The 25,972-nt window shown below is 30.4% G+C and overlaps 2 protein-coding genes across 2 annotated transcripts in view; one reads left to right on the top strand and one right to left on the bottom strand.

Moving 5' to 3' along the window:
• The first annotated feature begins 1,400 nt into the window (after window positions 1-1,400).
• LOC147078299 (uncharacterized) lies at window positions 1,401-11,656 on the top strand. The gene is made up of 3 exons (XM_085960452.1): window positions 1,401-2,257; window positions 3,650-4,177; window positions 11,634-11,656. The coding sequence occupies exons 1-3, from the start codon at window positions 1,561-1,563 to the stop codon at window positions 11,654-11,656; spliced, it is 1,248 nt and encodes a 415-aa protein (XP_085816578.1). The 5' UTR covers window positions 1,401-1,560.
• A 1,083-nt stretch (window positions 11,657-12,739) lies between these two features.
• Window positions 12,740-25,972, bottom strand: part of LOC147078300 (acyl-CoA Delta-9 desaturase-like) — a 95,346-nt gene continuing 82,113 nt past the window's right edge. The window contains exons 7-8 of the mRNA XM_085958305.1: window positions 17,293-17,453; window positions 12,740-13,847 (exon numbers count right to left, since the gene is read on the bottom strand). Coding sequence (XP_085814431.1) covers window positions 13,612-13,847; window positions 17,293-17,453 — 397 coding nt within the window. The 3' untranslated portion in view covers window positions 12,740-13,611. The remainder of the gene's footprint in view (window positions 13,848-17,292; window positions 17,454-25,972) is intronic.

The raw sequence follows: 25,972 nt of genomic DNA on the forward strand, positions 1-25,972 counted from the left end.
ACAGACTAGATATTATATTATATTTGACAAATAAAAAAATATTAAACATACGAAAACATCTCTGAGAAATACTTTCTAGAAAAAATCTTGAAACAAATATGGCGCTACTGATAGGATTTAAACAAAGTAGTTTACCAATTAAGCCACCTGCACCCTACTTTATTACGATAAAAATAAGTCATATAACTGAAGCGCTTTACAAATTTCGCTAATATTTAGCAATGCATATCATTTTTCAAACGGAAAATTTCCAGATAAACATTTTGGCATTTTGCTTGAATAAGTTTGAAGTAAGTACCTACAAAAATCAGTGCATTGAGACAATCCAACAACAGCATAACTACAAATAGACTAAAATTTATACAGTTTCCCTACTAGGAGGTAACACTGCTGGTGTTACATTAACAAAGCGCCAAAATGTATGCAGTTTTAAATATTACTAAAGTAAAAAATTAGTTTTTTTGTTCGTAAATGATAAAAATTAATATACCTAATTATCCAATCAACCAACTCAAAAAATATTTTTGCGCATTCAATACTGTTCATGGGTGCACCTGCATCCGTGGGCACAAGGTTTGGAATACCTGCAGTAGAAAATAGCAATGGAGATATATTGCACATCATTATACTTTTTTTTTCGACCATGTCCGATCCTAATAGGATCATATGGGCCTCCACAGGGTAGAGGTTTGTATTAACAGATTTTGTTTTTTACGAGAAATGGGTGTCAGCCACTTGCTCAACCTATTAGTCTATACCCTGACTCACACACAAATTGAAAAACAATATTTGTACTTGCCAGACCCAGGATTCGAACCTGAGACCCACGGCGTGATAGTCCAACGCTTAAGCAGCGCGGCCACCGCGGCCACCTTACTACATTTTCATTATACTACTTGAAAACACTTCAGATATTATATACATACTAGAAATAATCACATTTGAAAAAAATACGATGATCGTCGGGATTTTAATCCGTATCCACTGGTATCGCGCCTATATGCGTTAACCAATTAAGCTACGAGCCTTATATCTAACTGCGATCATTTGAACTAGTAGGTCCTACATGAAATGCCTATCAAATTGCCTAATTATTGAGTTTCTATTATTTATTTGAATGAGACTCTCTCGAATGTCCAGATTAACAATTCAATTTTTGTAAAAACTGGATATACAGTAGTCTGTGCAATAATCGATCTTTTTATTACATTTTCTTTTAAACCTTCTCTGTTATGCCATGCGCAAGTAGCCACTAACATTATTTTGTTTCTATACTCACTGTTCTCATTTTCAAAGCGCTTCCTTGTTCGAGCGATGCAGTTCACAACGCTCGCTTGGCCAACCAATAAGACGACATCCCAATGTTGCCAGTTAGTTATAGAGCGCAGTATCGCGAAGATATCCGATCACGGTGGACCGCATTTTAAAAAACCGCGACATTTTTATCGCGATAAAACTACATTCAGACGAAAACTGCGAGACCTATAACCGCACGATGTCATTTCGGTTATAGCCGCGAAAACCATTTTCAAAATCAACCGTTTTGTATAAACAATCATCATGACGTTAAAAACAGGCTCATTGCGACTTAAAACAATCCCTTATTTATTATTATTTATAACCAGCATTGCCATTTTGATAAATAATGTAGAATCAAAATATTCATCTAAATACAGCGATGACAACTTAACGGACAAAATTAATGAACAACCAATACAAACTAATCATTCAAATATTAATAATAACAATACTACAAAGGTTGAGCATTCGATAATAAATTTGGATTTTTTACGTCAATATCAGAGAGATTATTATATGAAAACACATAGTAATATACAAGAAAAGATTCTCAATTTAACTAAATTAGTTGAAGATAATCTTTATATTGATAATGACAGTAATAATTCGATTGAAAAAATATGGCCAGTGCGAATATTTAATTGTGTAGGAAATCGAGGATTGAGCGTTTGTTTAAAGATATTTTTTATACAAAGAATGGACAGAATACAGAAAATAATCAAAAACACCAGCAAGTCTGAAAATGTTTCGATAGATTTTGATTTGAAGTCAGAAATTGAAAAGGATTTCAAATGGGAGACTTATAAGCTATATAAAGAAGGAGATTTAAATAAAATGATGTTCAAGGGATATAAAGATTTATTAAAAGATAAATCTATGAAGCTGTTTTTGTATCCAGGAATCGCTGTTGATTTAAAACCAGCTGTCAACGGATCTGTAACATTGGATATCAAAAAAGGTACATAATAACTATTTTGTGTTATAAAATATTACTTTATATAAATCATAAAACATGTTTGGCATTTTAACGAATCTTTCTCGAATTTCTCTAATTAAATATATCTCAATTTTATTTGTGTGTAAATTGGTTAACTCTAATATGGTTAGAAAACATTGTGCCCATTGTCGTTGCACGAGGTAGGGAAATTGAATTTTCCAGGGATGTAACCCTTAACCTCGATACCAACCACAGAAAGTCTGAATGAACGATCTGAATGGCGCGGGTAGTTTTAGAGTCTATTCTGTCCCATACTCTGATGTCTATATAAGCTTTTAAATCAATTCATAATTATATTAAAAAATAGAAGATTATCAAAATTTGAAAATAATATTTCAATTTAAATACAATATGGCGTATCTATTTATGTTTACATAATTATGCTCGTGTATTAGTTTTCTTTATACAATATGTACCTATTACAATAATTGCAATGATGTTTTATTCGATAACAGAATACTCAGCAAAATAATATAATCAATGTACATTTCTAATAAGCATATTATTTAAAATACATTAGTACAAAAAGTTTTAAATAACAAATAAAATGGAGAGACAACTATATTGTTATATATATAGTGTAATTCTTGATAACTTTCAATTAGTAATCAGGATATCGTAGACATGTATTTTAAATATTATAGTTTTGACATGATGAATTTTATTTGTACTAAAATACATATTATTTATGAATTCATCACAAAATATAGTCCAATATTACAAATCAGATGGCCATATAATTAATATAATACTGTTGATATATTGTACCTGGACAATAGTAATTGCATGTGCGAAGAGATTCACAAGTTTAATCTAGAGCCCATTTATTATCTACTCACTATTATATTGAATAAAAATAACAATGACAATCAATAACTGTGTACTCAGCTTTGTTTACCGCCAATACTGATTAATAATACGAATTGGAACGTATTATTCATGAATTTGAATAGTTTGAAATTATTGTAAATTTCATTAGTTACACTAGTGTATTTTTTACCCATCTATGAATACTGTGAACAACCATAAAGTAATAAAATAAATTATTAAAAAATCTGACATATTAAAATATTACATTTTCCGCAATCAATTATCAAATAATGGGTAACATACATTTTTCGTAGTTTTTTTTTATTTACAAACTTCTTCTTGAGGCGGGCAAAATTCACATTGTATTTGTACAATAGTTTTTACTAAAACTAAAATATAATAATATTTATAGATTTAAATAACCAATACAATGTTTAAAAAATAATATAACAGTGACCCAATTATTTTACTACCTATCTAGATACTATGTGTGTTAGTCGATATTTTAGCAGAAATGCATCATAATTATTGTTATGATTCCAGATCCTGACGTACAGGTACCAAGGGGGATGAAATTTCCCAAAAAAGGCTTCTATCGCATCATCCCCATGCTACTGATTCCACCTTTGATAATGTCAGCAATCCTCCCATTTATTCTGCCAGCCATGAAAATGATGATAATAGGAGTGGGCATGCTAAATCAGATGGCATTAATGGGCGCCATTTTCACACTGATGAGGAACAACGCGTTCAGCGATACATACGAGAAGAAGGTGATATACGTCAACGATGGTTACAAAAACGAGAAAAAACCCCCACCCATGATACACCACGAAAGCTTCCATCCTCACTCTTATCACGAGGGTTCGTCAAGTTACAAAAGGCCACAATTTCATCACCCTCCTTTACAGAATTTTAATGCGTTTTCGCGGTTAACAACATCAAGATATGACGAAGAGACGCTGGATGTGGAAGACAGTTATTCAGAACACCAGAACGACAGATTCCCGCCACATTTTGAAAATCATAATTTACATTTAAATAACTTTAGGGAAGAGGAATTTGAAGACAGTGAACATTTTCATAATATTAATAATAATAATCATTTTGAAGATGAATTTAAAAATAACAATTTTAAAAAGTATGGCTAGTATGAAACATAAATAATATTTAACAATTAATAGCTCTTATACACCTTGCCATTTGTAATAATATTTTGTTAATTTTGCAATGTGTACGTTGATGTAATATTTACCTGTTTACCTAAATAATTATGTTTACTTTGTTAGGCCGAGATGCATAGTATGTTACTAATCACTAAATACTAATCGGCCGTTTTCTGGTGACTATCGATTCGTGCTTAGATAAATAATTTAAATCCAAAACTTTCAACCTTTTTTATTTCAGATGGAAGGGAGGGGGGGTCAAAATAGTAAAAAAAAACGTGTTAAATCATTTACGGATGACCTATTTTATAAAATATCAGCCAATGGTGCTTAGAAGTGACATCCGTAAATATGTTTTATTAATTAAATTTCTCTAATTCAAGTGAATATTTTAATATAAAATATAACAATATTATGTCGCTTATCTGTGTATAATTGCATTAAAAATATTATGCTTACTTGCTCAATTCTACATGTACATATTACACTGAAAATTTTAAGACTGAAAAATCTTGCTATTTATATATTTAAGTATTTATTTTTTTAAACATATATGTGTAGGTTGTTATTATATACTATTATACTTATAACTATGTATAAAAATCAGTCATGTATGTGATTAATTAAAATAAAATACAATCTGTACATAAATACTACGTAATTTATTTAATAATCATTAGTTTGTATAACGATGCATACTGTGTTTTATTTTAATTAAGACATGTATTTTTTCTATAAATTGACAGTTTAAGACAATTAATGAAATTTATGTAAGTATATTACAAAAAAATAAGATCTTAATAAAACATACTTTGTTTAATACCTAGTAATAATTATTCTCAACTAAATCGTCCTATTTTCATTGTACAAGAACATTAAATTAAATGACTGATTTCAAATTGTATTTTTTTTAAATAAACAAATTAAAAAAACGTTCTTTCATTAAATTAATAAATACTGTTATTCGCTTCGCAACCCATATATCGACGTTCAACGTCTTCAGGCCTATGCAAAATAAAATAACGGGATTACAAATTATTATACCGTTATTATATAAAAATCTGAACCTGATTGCGTGAAATTTGGATGGAAATATTAATATAAAAGTGTTTTAAAAAATATTTCCGTCAACAGTAAAGTATATTATCTTGAATAAATCTGATTTTATAAACACATTAAAGTGTGCATTACTTTTATTTAGATTAGGATATATTTTAATGACATAATTCCATTGTTTCATTTAACATCTCATTTCATAAGTAAGTATAAGTGTCATGAAAGACATAAATTCTAATTAGTATCAAAAAATATAATTTTATTCAAGTTCACCTTTAACGGCCCACATGCTCAGCGTAGGTCGAAATGGAGATTTTATGGTATTTTCAGAGCATAACCCCGGACATTCCTTAAACGTTGTAGATAATCTATTTATATAAGTTTGAAGCCTTATTATACTTTATATTTATTTTAAGCATTTGATGACTGCATAAAGTATTTTTATTAGATAAAATAGTATTCTTCTAAACCTCTCGATCAATGTGCCTAAACCGAACCGATTTTTTTTTTTTTAAACGGTACATGTTCAAACACGCGCGTCACCATGATCTTACTCCCTACTTCATTAACCGTTTGTAAATTTATGGCTACGGCCGTATGGTGTAGCTTAGCTACAGGGAAATACCAATAGGAATGGCGTATTTCAAAAAAATACTACCTTATTCTTAGGTCAATAATTATTATAAAGCAAACATTATTCGTAGAATGTTTATCATATTTGAATGGTCAAAAATATAGCTTATAATCATTATCTTTAGAATTATCTTTAAATGTGTAAATCTTGCCCATTTTTTGAATAATAAAATGCCTAATTCTTGTCAAATTTGGGATCACAGAGGTTATCAATATAATTTTTTATCGTAAATATTTCACTATAATAATGTCGACATAAATTTTACTAATGATTTTATAAATGCTTTTAAAAAAATCTTCACACTACTGAACATGGATGTACTGAAATATAACTATTTTCTAAAACATTAGATCGAGAGGTTTAAAAGAATACTATTTTATGTAATAAAAATACTTTATGTAGTCATTAAAAGTTTAAAATAAATATAAAAGACAATAAGGCTTCAAAATTATATAAATAGATTATCTACAACGTTTAAGGAATGTCCAGAATCATGCTTTGAAAATAGCATAAAAGCTCCATTTTGACCTACGCGGCGCACGTCCCCCCTTAAAAATAATGTCTTATTATGGTTTTAAATTGTAAATTTTAATAGTCATAAAATTCTGCAGAATGGTAAAAATATATCCACTTAAAGAGTTAGTGTTGGTTTGACTGACACTGTGTTAAAAATTGCAATAATAAATGCCAGACAGAAAATGGGTAAGAATTATAATATGCATTATTTTCAATTTAATTTTCTCGTATAAGTATACAAATTTCTTTTTAATATCCTTTATCTTCAAATGCACTTAACCCAGATATTGTGTAAATGCAGAACTTGGTCTCATCCGCAAGAAGTGCACTGTTACACATTTTCAAAACCTGTTTTTTTAATTATCTGTTGTCAAATGATAACCCTTTCATCCGGCTTTTGGCAAAATAAAATAAAATAATATAGGTTTTATAATAATAAACTTTTATACAGTTGGAATATGATGAGAACGTCTTAAATTTTTTTTATTCTTCAGTCAAAATTTCATTAGATTTAACACGTTTGGAAGTAGATCTTGCATTAATTGTACTTCCGTAGGTAAAATGCTTATACATATATTGGAGGCAATAAAATCTCCGACTCTTCGACGTATGATATATGAATAACGTGACCATTTATTTTGTCCCCCAAACCGGGACACCTAAAAAACGTAGGTACTTATCCATTTTAGGCGCCTTACACTTTCATACAATACAATTTATTGACAAGATAGTAATGTTTTTTCATGTCATATTAGGTAATCTATTTTATTTATTTATTTGAAGATTATCGGAAGGTATGTTTGAGTTGGCGCATACAACGCTTGAGTTCGTACATATTTTTAATAGTACATATTATTTTATTTATTATGAAAGTACACACAGTTATGAATACATGATGTTATATTTTTCCGAAGAACAAATTTAGTATATCTGGTGTTGATTTCAAAAACGAATGAAATTCATGGCAGGATTTTTTCGAATTTACTTTTATAATTAACATTGCTTAAAGGATATCTACTTTCAACTGTGTTTTTTCACTCGTCTACAACTTATTCATAAGAGAGAAGACCCTTTCTACTGGTGCATTAGTGCCGGGCAGACATAAAATATATTCAATAATTATTATACGAAAATATTTGTGATCCAAATTATTGGCGCAAAAGTGTTTAAACAACTCCATCTAACGACTTTCGGTTGAAACATTCCCAGTGTTCCATTCAGACACTTTTTGCGGTGTAATGTAATTAGAAAAAAGTGAATACTCATCAAATATTTCTGTATCTTGATCACAAATTTCTTTCTTTTCAAAAACGGAACATTTTGGCATCCCGAAGCTGTGGTCAGGGACACCGGGACACGCAGCCTGAAAACGGGACTATCCCGGTCAGTGGCGCACCCAGGGGGGGAGCCAAGGGGCCCTGGCACCCCCCAAAAAAGAAAATTATCAGAATGATTTTAAACATTGAAATTGAAAGCCAATAAACTATACCTTTGAGCTTAGACAAATAAAAACACGGCAAAAAAATGATTTGTAATAATTCTCCAGCACCCTTTTTAGAAAAATTTCTTAGATTTTAATTTCTAACACAAAAATTTCGAAACACTAATGTCAAGTTTTTTTAGAAACCCAATCCCTAATGGAACTGTCAAAAAATTCTCGGTGTCCACCCGAATACCGGAGTGGTGTAGGTCATGGCTGGGGAGGGCTGACAGGGCTCTAGCCTGAGGGCCCGGGCTGTGGGGGGCCCGGCGTGTCGGGTTGACGAGATAAGTGAGATAAACACACATCATAAATTAGCTTTAATAGTAAAAAAAGTCGCCTACGGCGCTATTATACTTCATGGCCATGAATATTTTCAATTACTTATATAATTGTGCAATATATTTTTTGATTATTATGTGTCGATACTCGACAGCTCCATTATTAAAGTAGATGTATTAAAAATCGCCAATAATTCACTGTATAAGTACCTACCCTTAATTTGAACTAAAACACAATATGAAAAACGTTAATGTAGTGTTTCACACTGCCTTTAATCTTAGCGGTAGGTAGGGGGACTCCAAATATCCTAGCCTGAGGGCCCGTTTCAGGATGTTGGGACCATGGTGTAGGTTCACCGAGTGCAATAGACAAAAGACCGATAAACGAGAAATTAGGCTGTGAAGAAGAAAAAGAGCTTATAGGACTAATTTACATTCTCTTCCTTGGGCCCCCCCCAATATTAAATCCTGGGTGCGCCACTGATCCCGGTGAAAACGGGACGTCTGTTCACATTAGTCTACAATATAGCGAAAAAAAATATTTCGAAAACGGGACATTTTGGCGTCCCGAAGCTGTGTTCGGGGAGACCGGGACACGCCACCTGAAAACGGGACTGTCCCGGTGAAAACGGGTCATTTGGTCACATTATGTATGAATGACAGCAAACTAGATAAAACAAATCAACTTGAGTATATAGAAAAGTCAATTGGTATTCATATTGAGGGCCCACGTGCCTGGTGAAATGAATTGAGTATGAACATTCTGTAGACTTTGTAGGAAATATTATGATTATGATACCTTATTTGTTATACTATAAAATAAACCACCATTTCAAATATCAAATAAAATACATACTTAACATTTTTTTATCGGGTTTTTTTTAAACCGATTGGAGGTGGGAAAATGGGTTGAAAAGCTAAAAATTCCTGATTCTAGAGGAAAATTTTCAATAACGAATTTAATACTTGTCCCGGAACATTTTTTTTATTATTTCATAAAAATCGTTTCATTTATTTTCTCATCATGTCGCTTGTGTACGTAAGTTTGATATCTAAGACGCAATCCTTGTCTAAAAAGATAGTATTAAGGGGGAGAGGCACGCCAGCCGAGAACCTAGCGGAAAAATACAAAGCTTGGAATTTGAGATTTGTTTTTGATAATTTACAATTTCAACTGTATTAATTTATAAACATGTACTTATCTGAAAACATTAAAAAGATTTTATTTTTTTTTTTCAATTAAAAGATAAACTTACAATTTTATTGTAAAAAAATGTAATAAAATGTGAATTCGTTTGCTGGGTCACATCTTATTATTATATTATATTTTATGGTCACACTTATCATTAAAATTTAGTTTATTAAGTTTTAAATTTTTTGTCGTTTAGATTTTTGACTAATTCATCGTTATAATATTTTTTATATTTAATTTAAAAAACACCAATTTTTATAAAAATATAAATGTTTATAACTTGAAATCCTTTTTATTTTTGACATTTTTGATATTCTATTTATCTGTATGTGTAGTGAGATATAGACCAATATTTTATTATTTGTGTAAAAAATACCTTTCTTTTCGCCAAAATTTTCTTACAATAAATGTAATAACCCTCTATGTTAAAAAATTAATAACTTTTTGTTGAGTATAAAAAAATTTTCAATGAAGATAACGATTGTATGATACATTTCTAATACGCTCAACAGGTGTCAGTGGTTTATATTGATTTAAGAAATACATTATTTGCAATATTTAATCGGTTTGTCATTATTATTGCATGTGCAAAAAGGGGGGCGGTTCGGGTTCGGACCGCCCGCCGGGGATGGAAAAATATAAATTATTTAGTTGAATGGTATTTTACTTTTTCTTCCTCTTCGTCAGGACGTCATGACTGAGGATCGTGCGACGGATGATTTGACTGTCGAACATCCTTGTCAGCAGCTTGGTCATACTCCTTTCATCATTCTACAGCATGCAAGACCTGTGGTCACTGGAAGATCTGTGACACTCAGGAATTATTGCAACCGTCTGGGCATCCGAAAAAACAAAACACAAACGGACACTAACAATCCTAATGATCTTTGATATGACCGTTGGGCCACGTGCATTCGATAACCATTTGTGGATGTGACTGCTCGCAATATCTCGTAGGTAAGCAACCTTAGTAGTTTATCACTAGACTCAGAGTACCGAAAAGTCTGGGTATGGGGAATGTATTCGAATGATTGAAACGACGAGAAACTCTAAGAGCGGCATGCACAATCTAAGATTTTGGTCCTAAGGATAAGTCGCCGAAAAGGATGACTTAACTATAGACTATACTGAGTATAGAGTTACGGAATCTTTAACCATATACAACTTTTGTTATTAACACGCCTCTTTCCATATTACCATTTACCACTGACAGCTGCTGTCAAAATAAATTCGCGTGCTATAAAACAGTCCATACACACATATTCATTTAACAATTTATCTCAATATGGATATTGATAGTGTTAATTTGTTTGGCATGTACTTGCAGAATATTATTTTACTTGTATACGCCAGCCCGCAGAAATACAAGATGCCAGATGATAAAATGACACTTGACGCTAGTGTTACCATGTTAAAAAAATATCTTGGGGTTCCTGTGGAATCACGTATAATGACTTATAACGGAAACATAAGAGTATTATAATTAAATAGTAATATGTATTTATAGTTATTGCATTTATAAAATGCAGTTGTCATATTGTTGTCATCGTTTAACAATTATAAAATAATTTACCTAAACTATAGGAAAGGGAATTTTTAAATATGGAAGGACAATGTTTCTGCATAGTGTTTTCTGCTAAGGAAATTTTAGTTATGACATATGTTTCTGCATTCCGCTCTAAGTATTCGGAAGGGTAAATGTGGAAGTCAGTGGCGCCTGTAAGATTTTGTTATTCCGTCTCCTCCCAATGCTTTAGAACCAATTACATTTTTTTGTGGATATTTTTTGATGTGGACCAAAACTATTTTTCTGTGCTTCATCAGATGGAAAGCCCACAACAGACTGTGAACTACAAGATGCACTCCGGATGATCTGGTGAAATGGAAGATCTCCGATACGATATTTAACAAATAATAAGTAAACATGTTTTATTTTTAAAGATTATTTAATAAATAACTGCTTTTTTTACAAAATCAAAACATTTTTCTAAAACTTATAATATAACTAACTACACATAAGTAATTATAAAAATACCTACTACACTTTTTCACTCATCTCTCATCTAAAAGTTATTCCCATCACACTGTTATTCGGTATACCTAATATATTATAAAAAAAATTATCTATTTTTAATATTTTCTTCACATTTTTTTATTTTTCTATTAACAGTAATTAATTATTTATTCCTTGTTTTTCCTCAGGAATAACCCTCAATTTCAATTAATATTCTCCTTTGGTAAACTTTTAACAAATTTATATTTAGAATTTTCACATTTTTGTAATTTTATCAATTCTATATTATAATATTTTTGTGTATTTGAACTACATATTTTATACCTCGAATTCAATAGAAACAAAAAAATATATGATGGATATTATGTTATTATAATATTATGTTTCCAAACAGATATAATTTTTAATATAAAGAGATTTATTTACACTAATGGTAAGCTGTTAAATGTATGATTTTATTCTTTTGATCGACGTATATTAATTTACACAAATTAAGGGAAATCGGTTTGGTAAGAGAGAAGCTAATTTAGTAGACTAATAATATACGTTTGTTCCTTTTAAGGCGGCTGTATTTAGCCTGCTTTTTAAAATACTCTTGAAAAATTTAATATAAAACACAAATATTTTTTTTAAGATTATTCAATATTATATTGAGTAATGTGTCATAATAATTATGTATGCAATATTTAGTATGACCAAATACAGAGAATAATAATTACAAATATCGTCGGTGTTTTGTAAAAAGGGCGAATCAACAATTTTGGCGAAATCGAGTTTTTAATGAAAATACAATATGTACCCTACTAGCTTTGTTGTGTAAAAACGGCGAATTTTTATCTCCACAGTAAAGTACTTAAAAACGATAATCGACTAAAATTAAATTAATTAAAATTACAAAATAAAAAGCAAATGTGACATATTAGGCCATTTAAAATATTATATAAAAATACCTATTATAATGACAGTATTCTTTCTAAGCTTTATTATAAACTTGTCAGATATTTATAATCATCCACAGGTAAAAAACAAATAAATGTCAAAAGTTAAAAACCCTCCTCCTGTAAAGTAGCATTTTGGTTGATTCGCCCTTTTTACAAAACACGACGATATGTATGTGTTGCGAGACATAATGATATTTTTATTCATTAATATTACTAAACAAAATATCATTATTTACAATATTTATTCTAAGTATCCACATTATTTTATTTACGGGTATTTTAAGTATAACTGCTATCCGTGGACTTTTTCCAGTCAAATTGGACTTCTTAAAATTATTTGTGGAATAATTTTTGTAATACGATTATAAATAAAATATTGTGTAAAAATGTGTCAACGTTGTTCATTAATATTCAGTATTTTCAATTATTTCAAATAATCATTTGAATTTTATATATTTTTTTTCAGTTCATTTACAGTAGAGATTAAAATATACATTTCACTACTGACAGAATCAAGAGAAATTTCGTATCATCCAGTCTTAATTATTATTTTATACACACATTCCAATATTTTTATTTATAAACTTGTTATTTTAACATAAACATTAAATTATTGAGCAAATTATTAACAGTTCTATAAGATAAGTGACGGAATACAACTAAATCAGCTTGGTTGTCATTATAAAATCAATTTTACAATACATTTTTTTTTTTAAATGCTTCATGGTAAACTAGTTTGGCTTACATAATATTTATTAACATTAATTATTAAAAAAATATATCTTTAACATACTTTTAAACATCTTAAAGTGTCTTCGTTGCTAAATATTTTTGTTTTGGTCGGAATGAAAGATTGCATTTAGTGATTTAAAATATACATTTGTTCTTACTTGCCATTTATGTTATAAATACCTTTAGTCTTACACAATCATTTAACCATAGTAAACTAAACACATATTCTTATCTTACTAGACCCAATATGCAATTTGGCAGCCAATCCTCTACTCGGAAGATGGAACCATAAAAATATGAAAATTTTATATTGCCAACTGTTTTTAATTATACTTTAAACATCAGCGTTTTTATATCTCTCAATTTTCACTTAACATTCACACACTTTTCATCGACACTATACACATTTTCAAACAAAACTGAATTGGACTCTTAAAACTAAATAAATATTATGGTGCTGATTAATTGTCAGTTTCCATCGTCATCCTTAAAATTAATTTTCCTTCTTGTGTATGTATTCAGCACATGATCTTTCTTCTTCGGTCATGTCCTTGTCATCCCATCCCCACACTGCGTTCTCGTGGGAATGTTCATGCTCGTGTGTATCATGAGCTGTCTGAGCATGGAGAGCTTTCTCTTCTATGCTATACTTGTGAGTTCCGTCACCAGTTCTTGCGACTCGTTTCTTAACCATCTCAGCGGAAACTGTCTTCATGTCATAAGCCCAACCTAAAAGAAAGAAAGTAAAAATAAGTATCAAGATATATTACAATAACGATATGTGTGCAATGAATGGACTTAGATCAAACTTTTTGAAACCATATTGAAAGAATGTTGGAAATGGTTGTATGGTGGAACCGACGATGTATAAATAATCGCCTACTCGGAGAAGGGTAGCAAAAATAGATGGGAATAGAGCCAGCAACTACAGGATATCATACCCTATCCTGAGTTATTAATTAAACATATTTTCAAATCTATCTTCAAATCCAGAAAAAAATGATAATAATACTTGCGAAAAAAAATTATGTAAAAGCACAAATTCCATCTGTTTATTTATAGAGTGGAATGCAGAATTCAATATTTCGATCTTAAGGATAAGTTGCCGAAAAGGACGACTTAACTATAGACTATACTGAATATAGAGTTAAGGAATCCTTAACCATAGACTACTTTTGTTATGAACACGCCCCCTTCTGTATTACCATTTACCACTGACAGCTGCTGTCAAAATTAATTCGCGTGTCTATAAAACAGTCCATAAACTCAAATTCATTTAACAATTTATCTCAATATTGATATCGATAGTGTTAACTCGTTTGGCACGTACTTGCAGAATTTTATTTTACTTTTTATACGCCAGCCCGCAGAAATACAAGATAGCCAGACAGAATGACACTTGACGCTAGTGTTACTATGTTAAAAAAAATATCTTGCGGTGCCTGTGGAATCACGTATAATGACTGATAACGGAAACATAAGAGTATTATAATTAAATATTAATATGTATTTATAGGTATTGCATTTATAAAGTGCAGTTGTCATATTTTTGTTATCGTTTAACAATTATAAAATAATTTACCTAAACTACAGGAAAGAGAATTATTAAATATGGTATTATTTTCAATAGAAAAAAAGAACGAAGCTTTAAGACGAGGTTAACATGATCTTAAGTAAGGACAATGTTTCTGCATAGTGTTTTCTGCTAATGAAATTTTAGTTATGACAAATTAATATTTCTGCATTCCGCTCATAGTTATTTACTATTTATCACGTATTATTAGTATTATTAGAATTCGTGACATTTTTATTGGAACTTCCAATGTGTCAATTTTGTCCAAATGCTTTGTTTATATACTAGATCACCGCATACTAAAGTAAAATCCTCAATGTTCTATATACCACCAAAATTGGGATATATTTAATTACGGAGATCTGCTATATTACATAATAAGACCATTAGTCCAACATATTTATTAATTTGAAAAATACACGTTGAGTACATAACAAATTATCAATTCAGGACTTTCACAACATGACATTTAGAATAAAAATTACAAATAATCAGTAAGAGAAAAAAAATATAATAATAATTTAGGACCTATTAAAACCCTCGATAATGACGAGCCCTCCGCTACATGTTATTTAGTTAAAACAATTTAGACACTTCATGTTGTGCTTATTTTGTCTGTTCTGTAAAATTTATTTTTTATCGATGATTTTGACGATGTGTTGTAGGTATTGTCTCGATATAAACAACAAAACAACCGGTTCTAAAACCGGTGAAATTTTTAACAATCGTTTCTCAATGACTGTTATATTTCATCTGAATGCCAATATAGCTTTTACAAAATAAATAGTTGATCAGGACGACTATCATATTTAAAAGAAAACTTTTAATCCATAATTACTACATTTCAAAATAAAACTGCATATTTTGAGAACGTTTATTGCATTATTGAACATTCCATTTTAACCAAACGATGACAAACTGACGCCTCTCACTACCTGTTGAAGATGGCGTTTGATTGCTAACCAAATCAACAGGAATTGAGCCATTAATGCAACTGACGTTCATAATGATTACTGAATAATATTCCACTTAAAAAAAACAATCTCTAGAGATTCGACAGTTGCTCTCAGTTTTGTAAACTCGTCGTGGATGGATCGAAATTGCATTTTTTTTTTGAAATTTGTATTTCAAATCACTATATTATAATATCAGCTAGCCTGCTCTAAAGCTCCCTCTCCCTGAAAGTGATCTTACAAAAGCTACCTACGTACTACAGTTCTCACATGGCAGAAGGCGCGAAAGATGGTGATGGACCAACACTGGGTTGGCTTTTTATTATTTTGATAGGTGTCGCATACCCACCCTTAGCTACACGCGCAAGATCAAAACATCCATAATGCAATCTATGAATTCCATTTCTTCAAAAATCAGCAAATCATCCAATTTATATAGACTAGCAAAAAGTTGATTTTCTTAAAGGTCGTTGTATTTATACATACCCAATTTTTAATAGAAAATATTTTCGCCAAATTTACACATGTGTACCGAATTTCAAACATCTGGGTATACGGGAACCAGCGCACCTATTATATATACAAAACTGCTATCGGCGGCTATCAAGGGTGGTCTTTTATATTTTTGTATTGGTGTATTATAATTGTTACAATAAGTTAGCCGTCTAAACAATCAAAACTGTCTATCTCGCTCTAAAAGTTAACACAGCCAAGAGAGATGCTGTTAACGCATAGTACTTACTGTAACAATTACAACCAACATATTGTAAAAATTATAATAACTCAATACAAAAATATGAAAACTACCCTCGATAGCCGCCTATAGCGGCTGATACAGTCTTGTGTATAGAATAGATGCGCAGCTGGAAATTTAGTGTTAATATGCCTGAATATCTTTACATATCTACACATAAACCTGACCGAATAGCGTTGTAGATATTAGTATAATATGTTTTAAATGGTTTGAATAAGATTTGTGTGTACATTTTTTTTAAATGTTACATAATATACCTATACTTAAGGGAATAATTTGCTTGGTAGAATAATAAATTGCATTAATTAATACATTATTCTCTTTCTATTATAATATATTCGTAAACATCACCACAACATCTATAATAATCTTAGTATGGTTTCACACTTCATTGATTTTGTCTCGAAGAAAGTATTAATATACTTAGTTGTCTACTGTCTGAATTTCATTTTACGTGACGGAAAACCGTTTTCCTTTCATCCTATCAGTTGTTTATAGTAAAATATTGTAATATAAGTACACGAAAGTCATCTAAATTATAATTGAATATTGTTATTATCAATCATTTTCCAAATTATTTATACCGAATTCAAATAATGTCATAAATTGAAACACTCATCTGATACATACAAACAGATTAAGAAATTTGTGCTTCAAGATGTAAATAGTTTTAGTCAATTTTGTTGTAAATAGAGAGGGCGCACGTGACTCAATTAGTAAAGCACGTTGACACGAGTTCAGTGAATGTTCTTAATTTTTTTCAGATATTTTCTAGTCGGTATATATTTGAGGTATTTTCAAACTATTTATGTTCAAAAAAAATATTTATTGACACATCTAATGGTGATTTATATAACTTAAGTCTATAAAAAAAATATTATACAGGATCCTTACCTAACCAAGCGCAGAGATCGATAAATCCGGTGCTCAAGTTTGAACCATAGTCTCCGAGCTCAGCCGCTTTGTAGTCCCATGGGAAGACATGGTGATAGTTGTGCCATCCTTCACCCATGGCCATAATTGCTACTCCAACGTTGTCTGTGGCTCCAATATTCCTGCAAAAATAAAAAATAAAATATAACAACAATATCAATGAACATACTCGTGAAATATAAAGAATTATATTGTAATGTTTAGGCTGATATAAATGAACAATCGTTATATATATTAAAATCGTTAAGGGTGTTTTAAGATATATGTTTATATATTTATATACTTATAACTAGGGCCCGGATTTATATGCTAATGCATGTTTTGTTAGGGTGTATGCACAGCTATGAGAGTTGTACAGAAATCTGTTTTGAAAGACACATTATCCAAAAATAAAATTTTGATAAAATTAAATAAAATGCATATTTGAGACGTTGGAGCATATTTGAGACAATAGTGCATATTTTAGAGCTTTTGAATTTATAATTTTAGTTTTTTTTAATTATTTTATCGAAATATAACTAAGTTAGGAAGGTAAATAGTTTAGATGCACTTGCATTTTTAATGCCATCTCCGAGCTGTGGATTTATCAGAAAAAGTGAAGTTAACTCGGGCACTTTTATTTAAAGTTTGCCCAATCACTTATGTGGATGTTGAAAGGTCGTTTTCCGCATAATATATACATAAAATGCTGACAGATACATATGCGGAAAAATTTAATGCCAGAGCAAAAATATTATAAGTACTTTTTTTTTTCGGGCAAAAAACAGAAAATAGTACTTATTTAGGAATAGTTAAGTGTGTCGTTTTTGTTTTTAAAGTTATGTTTGATTTACATTGCATTTATTATTCAAATATTTGTACTTGTGAAAAAACTATTTTTATAATTGTAATTGATTAACTTTATATTCAATGTTTGTGTTTTTTTGTTCTGGTATCGTATTATGTTGAAAATTATTAACTAGTTATTCGATTTTTTGTCAGTAATATTGGGTAAAGTGGGTATTTACAATTTTTTCCCACAAAAAATGTCAATTTTTAACTGCATATTTCTTCGGTTTTAGTGCATATTTTATTGATTTCAAGTGCATACGTGCATGCATATAAATCCGCTCCCTACTTATAACATTTGAAATAGGTACTTTTTTTCTATGTAATACTCGATGACTGAGGATTTCAAAATTAAATGTATGTAACATTTTCTGGCATTGCTTATATATGGAACGGGAAAGCTAAATTGTATTGATTTATTTACAAATTAGTTATAATAGTAATTTATAATAATAATAATAATATTTCACCTTTATCCTAATTTTAAACTCCCTACCAAATACATATTCTTAACATAATGTTTTTTTCATATAGGGTAGGGGGTGGTATAATTGGGCTGCTATTATTATAATAATCACAACATAAAAAGAACTTTTTATATACAACGTTTTTAAATTTTCTGTTGAATCATATAGATTTGACTTGACTGGCTTAAACGATCAAAAAAAATTGTACTTGATAGAAATAATACTAAAATGTCATTTTGACATTTCGTATTGATTTCCATAGTAACGCATGTATATATTAATAATTTAGTTGCTAGGACCCCAGTCCCCTAGCAACCAATAATAGTGAATTGGATTACGGATTTCTTTCAAAAAAACTTTTCATAGAAAACAGAATTAACTGAAAATTAAATTAATTCTACTTAAAGATGGCTTAAAGTATTAAAAAAATGCATTGGCATCGTGTTCTGATATATTCTGAAAGTTTCAAATGTCTAGCTAGTCGGAAAGTTAGTTAAAAATCTAATGCAAGATTTGTACTGGATAAACAACCACCGGATCAATAAGAATACGACCTAATAAAAACGTTGTAATAATAAATTGAAGTGCTTTAGATCCACCAGTATAAGTTGTCCTCTTAGTGAGGGCGCCACACGCTAACATGTTACATAGCATTCAATACTTGTTATACTGGGATGAGCTTAGTTCTAAATTCGAACACCTGACGATTTATGATGGTCTATATCTATAATAATATATTGATAATTGAAACGATGTTATATAAAAGACCATGCACTAAAGTTTTTCTTTGTTTTAATTTATTGTCATACTCCCCATTATTTAACATCGTGAATGTATTCAGTAGAATTAGCATATTACGTAAATAAGTATTATATACGTAGCTTCCTTGATCAGACCATCGAGTAGGTAAACGCCATCGTCAACTCTGACCTTCAATGTTTTCAATGACGATAAGTATTTCTGAATTGTTGTCATTATACCTTCTACATCACTAAAGAACTCCAAAATTCTCTGGAGACATATTTTGAATTCGTTTTTTTTTGTTTTGTTTATTTGAATTTTAAATTTATAAATTTCTGCACATTCATCAAATGATGTCCATATACCGACATAATTAACAACTATCTAATATTATTAAATTTCTTTTATTTTGTTAACTGTCAATTCATGGTGGAACTGCATTGTAATGTTGTTTAATTTAATAAAAAGCATTTTTTTGTAGTATTTATTCCACTTTTAATCAATAAATTAGGACCGGTTTCGTCCGCCTCAGAAAGATTTCAACTGAAACTCAAAGTTGAAAATGAAACAACAATAATATTATTAAAAATGAAAACATACTTCGATTGGTTATGGAATTAGTTTTTACAGTTGCTACAAAAGTTGACGACCCTTGTTTATGGCAAATATAAAAATATTACTTGAAAGTTTTCAAGGATTTCCAATGACCCCACAAAAATAAATTTCTAAGGTGTAACCTCGGAAGTATTTAAATATATAAATATTTTTCCGCTAATAATAAATTCACCAATGGCCGATACTTGTTTGTTTTAAATTTATGAATACGCTACGTCACTTTTAACCTTCATCGTGTTGATGATTCATTAATATAGTGGGTTATTCTGAGGACCAACTCCGTTTATTAATTAACATATATTTTACTAGCAAAGATGAGGAATGAATTTACGAATAAAAGTTTTTATGTTGATTAGAGCCTCCGCTCATTACAACGGCCAGTCACTGAATGATGTGACGCAAATGCTGCTGGTTAAAGGTGGGGAGCGGGTTAAAGTGGAAGAACCACTGCGGAAGTAATAATGTGAGGTAAAGTCGCACGGGAATATGACCTCTTATCTCCGTGCGACCTTGACCCTGTGCATATAAAAATTAGAGTGGTAGAGGCATTGCGTATAGCAAAGGAAGAGCCGGAAAATATTCCTTGTATATTGCAAATACTGCACTTAAAACAGTTAGAAATTAATAATCTTTTCCGATATCAAAAAATTCGTTGAACCTGTTGGCGTCTACAAAATTTTGCTAAATGTCGCTGACAAAAATATACCAGACGGAAAACCTGTTCGGCAGGAATAAATGTTATATTGGAGAAATCCACGGTAAACTACGCAAAAAGATAATAGGTACGTTTTTATTAGTTTGAGTTTCTTTATGAAAAATTTTAAGCTACCAGTGATATGAAAAAAGATAAATTTAACGTTATATAGGTACTAGATGTGTTTTTAAAGCTAGATGACTTAAGATAAATTAAACGCTAGATCTGACATGAAAAACATTGTTTTTGAGCGATAAAATAGTACATGGTACATGTGCTTACCATGCTGAAAGTTGAATGAAATTTCTATCAACAAACTAAAATACTTTCAATAGATGGCTTTATTTATTCTGGTCTGATCACCAATGAAGATTCCATGTTAAACCGATCAGATAAATCAAGATAAACAATCAGCTGTCATCATGCGTAGGCAAGCTACACAATTTGGATACATTTTGAGCAATAAAGTATGATTTCAATTCTCCATGCAAGAACAAATTGAGGGCAGATTGATTCAACGTTCGGGGCGATATAATAAGGAAAGAATGTAAAGGAAAGTTAAGGTGTGGTTTTGAAACTATTCATAATATGTATGTAAAGATTTCAAAATATAATAATTTCACCAGATGTAATCAGTATGTCGCAACCATGCAATTTGGGGTTATAGACAGTGTCAACGTGACTAAAAATGGTTTTTGATAATATTATGGTTATTTAGGAAGGGTGCCTACCTGATGACGTGCTTTCTCTATTTATCATAATGACCCGGGCTTGTCTATTCAAAGGCGCGAGGTCAATAATTGTTATTGTAATAATTACTTCTGTGGGGTAATTCGGATATAAGTTGCTCCGTGGTCTGGAAGTTGTGACCACAATAAAATATATTGGACAGCGGTTAAAACGACTCTCTACGGATGTATCGACTTCCTCACCAAGTGCAAATACTACACACAAGTACCATTAGCCTGATCGCATAGAGAAGATCGTCTCGACTGGGATATGTTCAAAAATCAAAACCATCTTCAATATTTCAACTGTCTTCTCAAGACTATAGCGGGACGGTGACATTACGCGGCCAGTCGAAGCGAATGAAAAAAACAGATTCTGCACATGCGCCGATGCGACATTTTGCTATTCTACCTGTGCCTAATGTCGAATGAAATTTTATTTGTTACTTTTCTAGCAAAAAAGTAAGACCAGCATTATATTAAGTTGTATATCGACTTTAGAATTTAAAAAGGGCGTAACCCTCAGTTTTTATTGCATAATAACATTGTACACGACCAAATACACGCTGTGTCCAAAGGATGTAAGCTGCAAATGCCGATTTATTATCTTAATTAAGCTAGCGATTAAAAAAAGGAGGAAGTGACGTAGGAAAACGACTTAACCATAATTTTTGTTGGTTTTTTTAACTCAATAATTAATATGAGATCATGAATATAAAAAACAAATTATTAATTATCATGCACTTCAAGGTTATGCTTATTTTGTATTTTAACTTTGACCGAAAACCCTAACAAAAACGTTTTTGTGGCTCCTGTAAAATTTTATTCGTGTGGATTACGCCCTTTTTCTTTTCCAAAGTCGATACGTTTTGTTAATAACAACAGAATCACATCGACAAATTTGATGATTGATCAAAAAATGTTGTAGTTGATACGAGTTTTTTATATGCGACCTGACTAAGAAATATAAGTAATGCAGCATGTGGTTGTGTCTATGCTAAGCCTTCTTGCGGATGGGAATTGAAAAGAATGTGTATTTCGATATGGTTGCAATGCTTTAATCGAAGACGGATCCCTAATAAAAAAGAAGTTTATTTTACATAAACATGTTCACTACTAATACAATTGCGCATCGGGATAGCAGTATTACAAATCATCGCTCGGAAGAAAATCGTAAATTGATTCGTTGGACTAGTTCACTTATGAACGGGTTTTTTTTTCGATTAATCTATTATTGTTTTCTCAAAACAAATGCCTCGAGGTATAGAACACACACCTGGTGTGTGTTAATTTAAAGATCATGAGCTATAACTGTTCAACAATTCCAGGCCAAAAGCAATATTTAACGTGGAACAACTCTATAGTCTAGACTCTAGACAGTCAAAATGAATCGAACCGTTATATTAAGGGATGACCTAGATAAAAACTGGACGGAATAATATAATATAATTATAGGTTTTTTTACAATCCAAATAATATAATATGATGTTAATTTTAGTGACGTCTCTTTGAATAATCAGATCAACGCATCTATTCTATACACAAGACTGCTATCGGCAGCTATGGAGGATAGTTTTTCATATGTTTATATCGAAGTATTATAATTGTTACAACAAATTAGCCAACTAAACACTCAAAATACACCCAAGAGAGGTGCTGTTAAAACATAGCACTTATTGTAACAATTACAATAAACTTATTGTAATAATTAATTGATACAAAAATATTAAAACTAACCTCGATAGCTGCCGATAGCGGCCCAAAATCGTCTTGTATATTGAATAGATGCATAGTGCAGAAATGGGAATTCGCTAACGTATGGAATATCGATGTGTCTATAACTACTAATTCAATTACACTAAAACAGTGATTCCCAACGTGGGGCGTACGCCTCACCGGGGGCAATTTTAATGTTTTGGGGGGCAAAAAGATTATGTTGAAAATCATTTGAAGACGAAGCATAGCACAAGGATTGCATTAATTTTCTTCCGAGTTATACATGTAACGTAATATACATATTTACTTATGAAAGTTGAATTATAAATAGTATTGCCTATGTGCATTTTTTATTTGAAGTAATTCATTATTTTTTTAGAATTAGGTAACTATAAAATTTTGATAGGGGTGTTGGCGTATTTTGAAGCGTTGAAGTGGGGCTTGGCAGAAATAAGGTTGGGAAACACTGCTTTAACGTTTTAATGATTAAAATGTTAAAGAATCACCAATAATAATAACATAAATAATATGCATATTATGATTCTCACGAATTGTCCAAAATTTTTATTCTATTATGATTAATATTATAAAACTCTTACAAAAAATTTCTATCACAAAATCAGAATAATATTTACTTCCAATATTAAATATACTATCTGCCTTATTCTGATTTATATCGTAGTAAACTGATGTGGTATATGACATGCTATTTGGTAGTAAATTATAGGTATAGGTAATAGGTAATAAAATTTAGCTTTTCCACCCGACACATAAGCAATGACATCAAATTATACATTCAATTGTTTTGAAAATGTACTATCATCGAGAATTAAGTCAAAATTTTTAATTACAAAATAGGAATATCTGTAAATAAACATAATACATGAAAATACTCCCTTTTTTACAACGTTTTTATTAGGTCGTATTCTTGTTTGTCCGGTGGTTGTTTATCCAGTACAAATCTTGCAATCGATTTTTAACTAACTTCCCGACTAGCTAGATATTTGAAACTTTTAGAATATATCAGAACACGATTCCAATGCATTCTTTTAATACTTTTAGCTATCTTTAAGTAGAATTGAATTCATTTTCAGTTAATTCTGTTTTGTATGAAAAGTTATTTCGGAAGAAATCCCGAAAAAGTAAAACACTATTATTGGTTGCTAAATGTCAAAATGACATTTCAATATTTCTATCAAGTACATTTTTTTTTGATCGTTTAAGCTAGTCAAGTCAAGTTTATATGATTCAACAGAAAATTTAAAAACGTTTTATATAAAAAGTTCTTTTTATCTTGTAACTATTTAATATCTGTGATAATCAAAAAATTTAAATAAATCTTTTATTATACAAAACCTATTTTAAATCGCGTCAAATTCCGAGGATCTCAATATGACCAGTATCCGCGCGATTAAAAAAAACTAAGGAAAACCAATATAAAATCGTAATCTATGAGTACCTTGGCCTAGTTTTGGAAGAAAAATTATAAATTTCTACTGTCCGAGCATCGTCATCAGCATGCCCATATATCTCGCATACGATTTGGTGCATTGTGCAATGGCGAATGTCGCAGCACATACGTCACTTTATGATTGTGTGGACACAATATTTGCCTAAATCATTTCACAATAATTTTATTATTAGTAGTCTTTTGCAGATTGGTCAACACTTTTATAATACTATGAAAACACGGATTGTGTATACAGATAATTAATTACATAATTCACAATTCGTCAACCCACTTCCAACTTGTTTTAGCAACCGACGCTCCCTCTAACTTTTTCTATTGTATTTACGGATTATGCTAGAAACACATTACCATCACGTAACGTCAGCTCATGTGCTATAACAATCAATATATTCAATAACTGACAACTGACAAAAACGTTATGTTAATTTCCTGTTATCTGTAGCACCATTCTAAACCACGAAAATCAAAGATACATGAGAGCACGTGAAAATAAAAAATGGTTTATCACGCGGGATGTAACCCTGATACATTTTTGGAGATTTTGCTAATTGACATTTCATTTTCTACGAAAAGGAGCATTTATTTGATAATATTTTAAATGCCAAATAACACAACATTGAACATTTTTAGCTCACTTACCGTAAACTCTTTAAAATATTTATATAATCAGTGTGTAACAACATGTTATATGTTCTTTCTCATTTCCACCAAAACGTTGTTATAAGAATTACTATTGTGTTTCATTCGCTTAACGTAACCAGGTGATTTTATAGTGGAATAAATTAACAAATATTCAACGAATAAGACATAAGATTTGAGAATTTAACATTCTATCTATTGAAAATACTGTAATAATAAAGTAGGATGCACGTAGTTTAATTGCAAAAGCACACTGGCGCGAATGGTGTCGTATTTTTTTTCTACAAAAAGATTTTTTCTTATACTTAGGTATGTATATGCATGAGATGTTTTCAAATTATGTATGTTGAATAAATTAACTTTAAAATTGTGCAGATTGCAATTTCTACTACTACACACAAACTACAGAGGGTAATAATTAAAATATTGTTATCATTATTATTATTGACTGCTCTTACGTGAAGTCTATTGTATCGTTTTTTCTCTCTCAGTGTTGCTTTAAGTACGTTATATTTTCTGTCAAAACTATAGAACTTCACTCTTATGTAGTATGTTTATAGTACCGTAAGTTAACCGTCTATATAATATTCTAATGGCTACAATACGCTATTGGTAGTTTTTTCTACCTTTCCTTTCACATTACATATATTTAGAGTTCGCCTATAGATGTATTGTTGGCAAGAAATGAATCTTGCAATTCTTACCATCATCATTTAGATAAGGATTTATTCAACGTATTTGA

Source organism: Rhyacophila brunnea, unplaced genomic scaffold, assembly GCF_057557595.1.
Source record: "Rhyacophila brunnea isolate RB1 unplaced genomic scaffold, BYU_Rbru_1.0 scaffold_11, whole genome shotgun sequence".
NCBI classification, from domain to species: domain Eukaryota; kingdom Metazoa; phylum Arthropoda; class Insecta; order Trichoptera; family Rhyacophilidae; genus Rhyacophila; species Rhyacophila brunnea.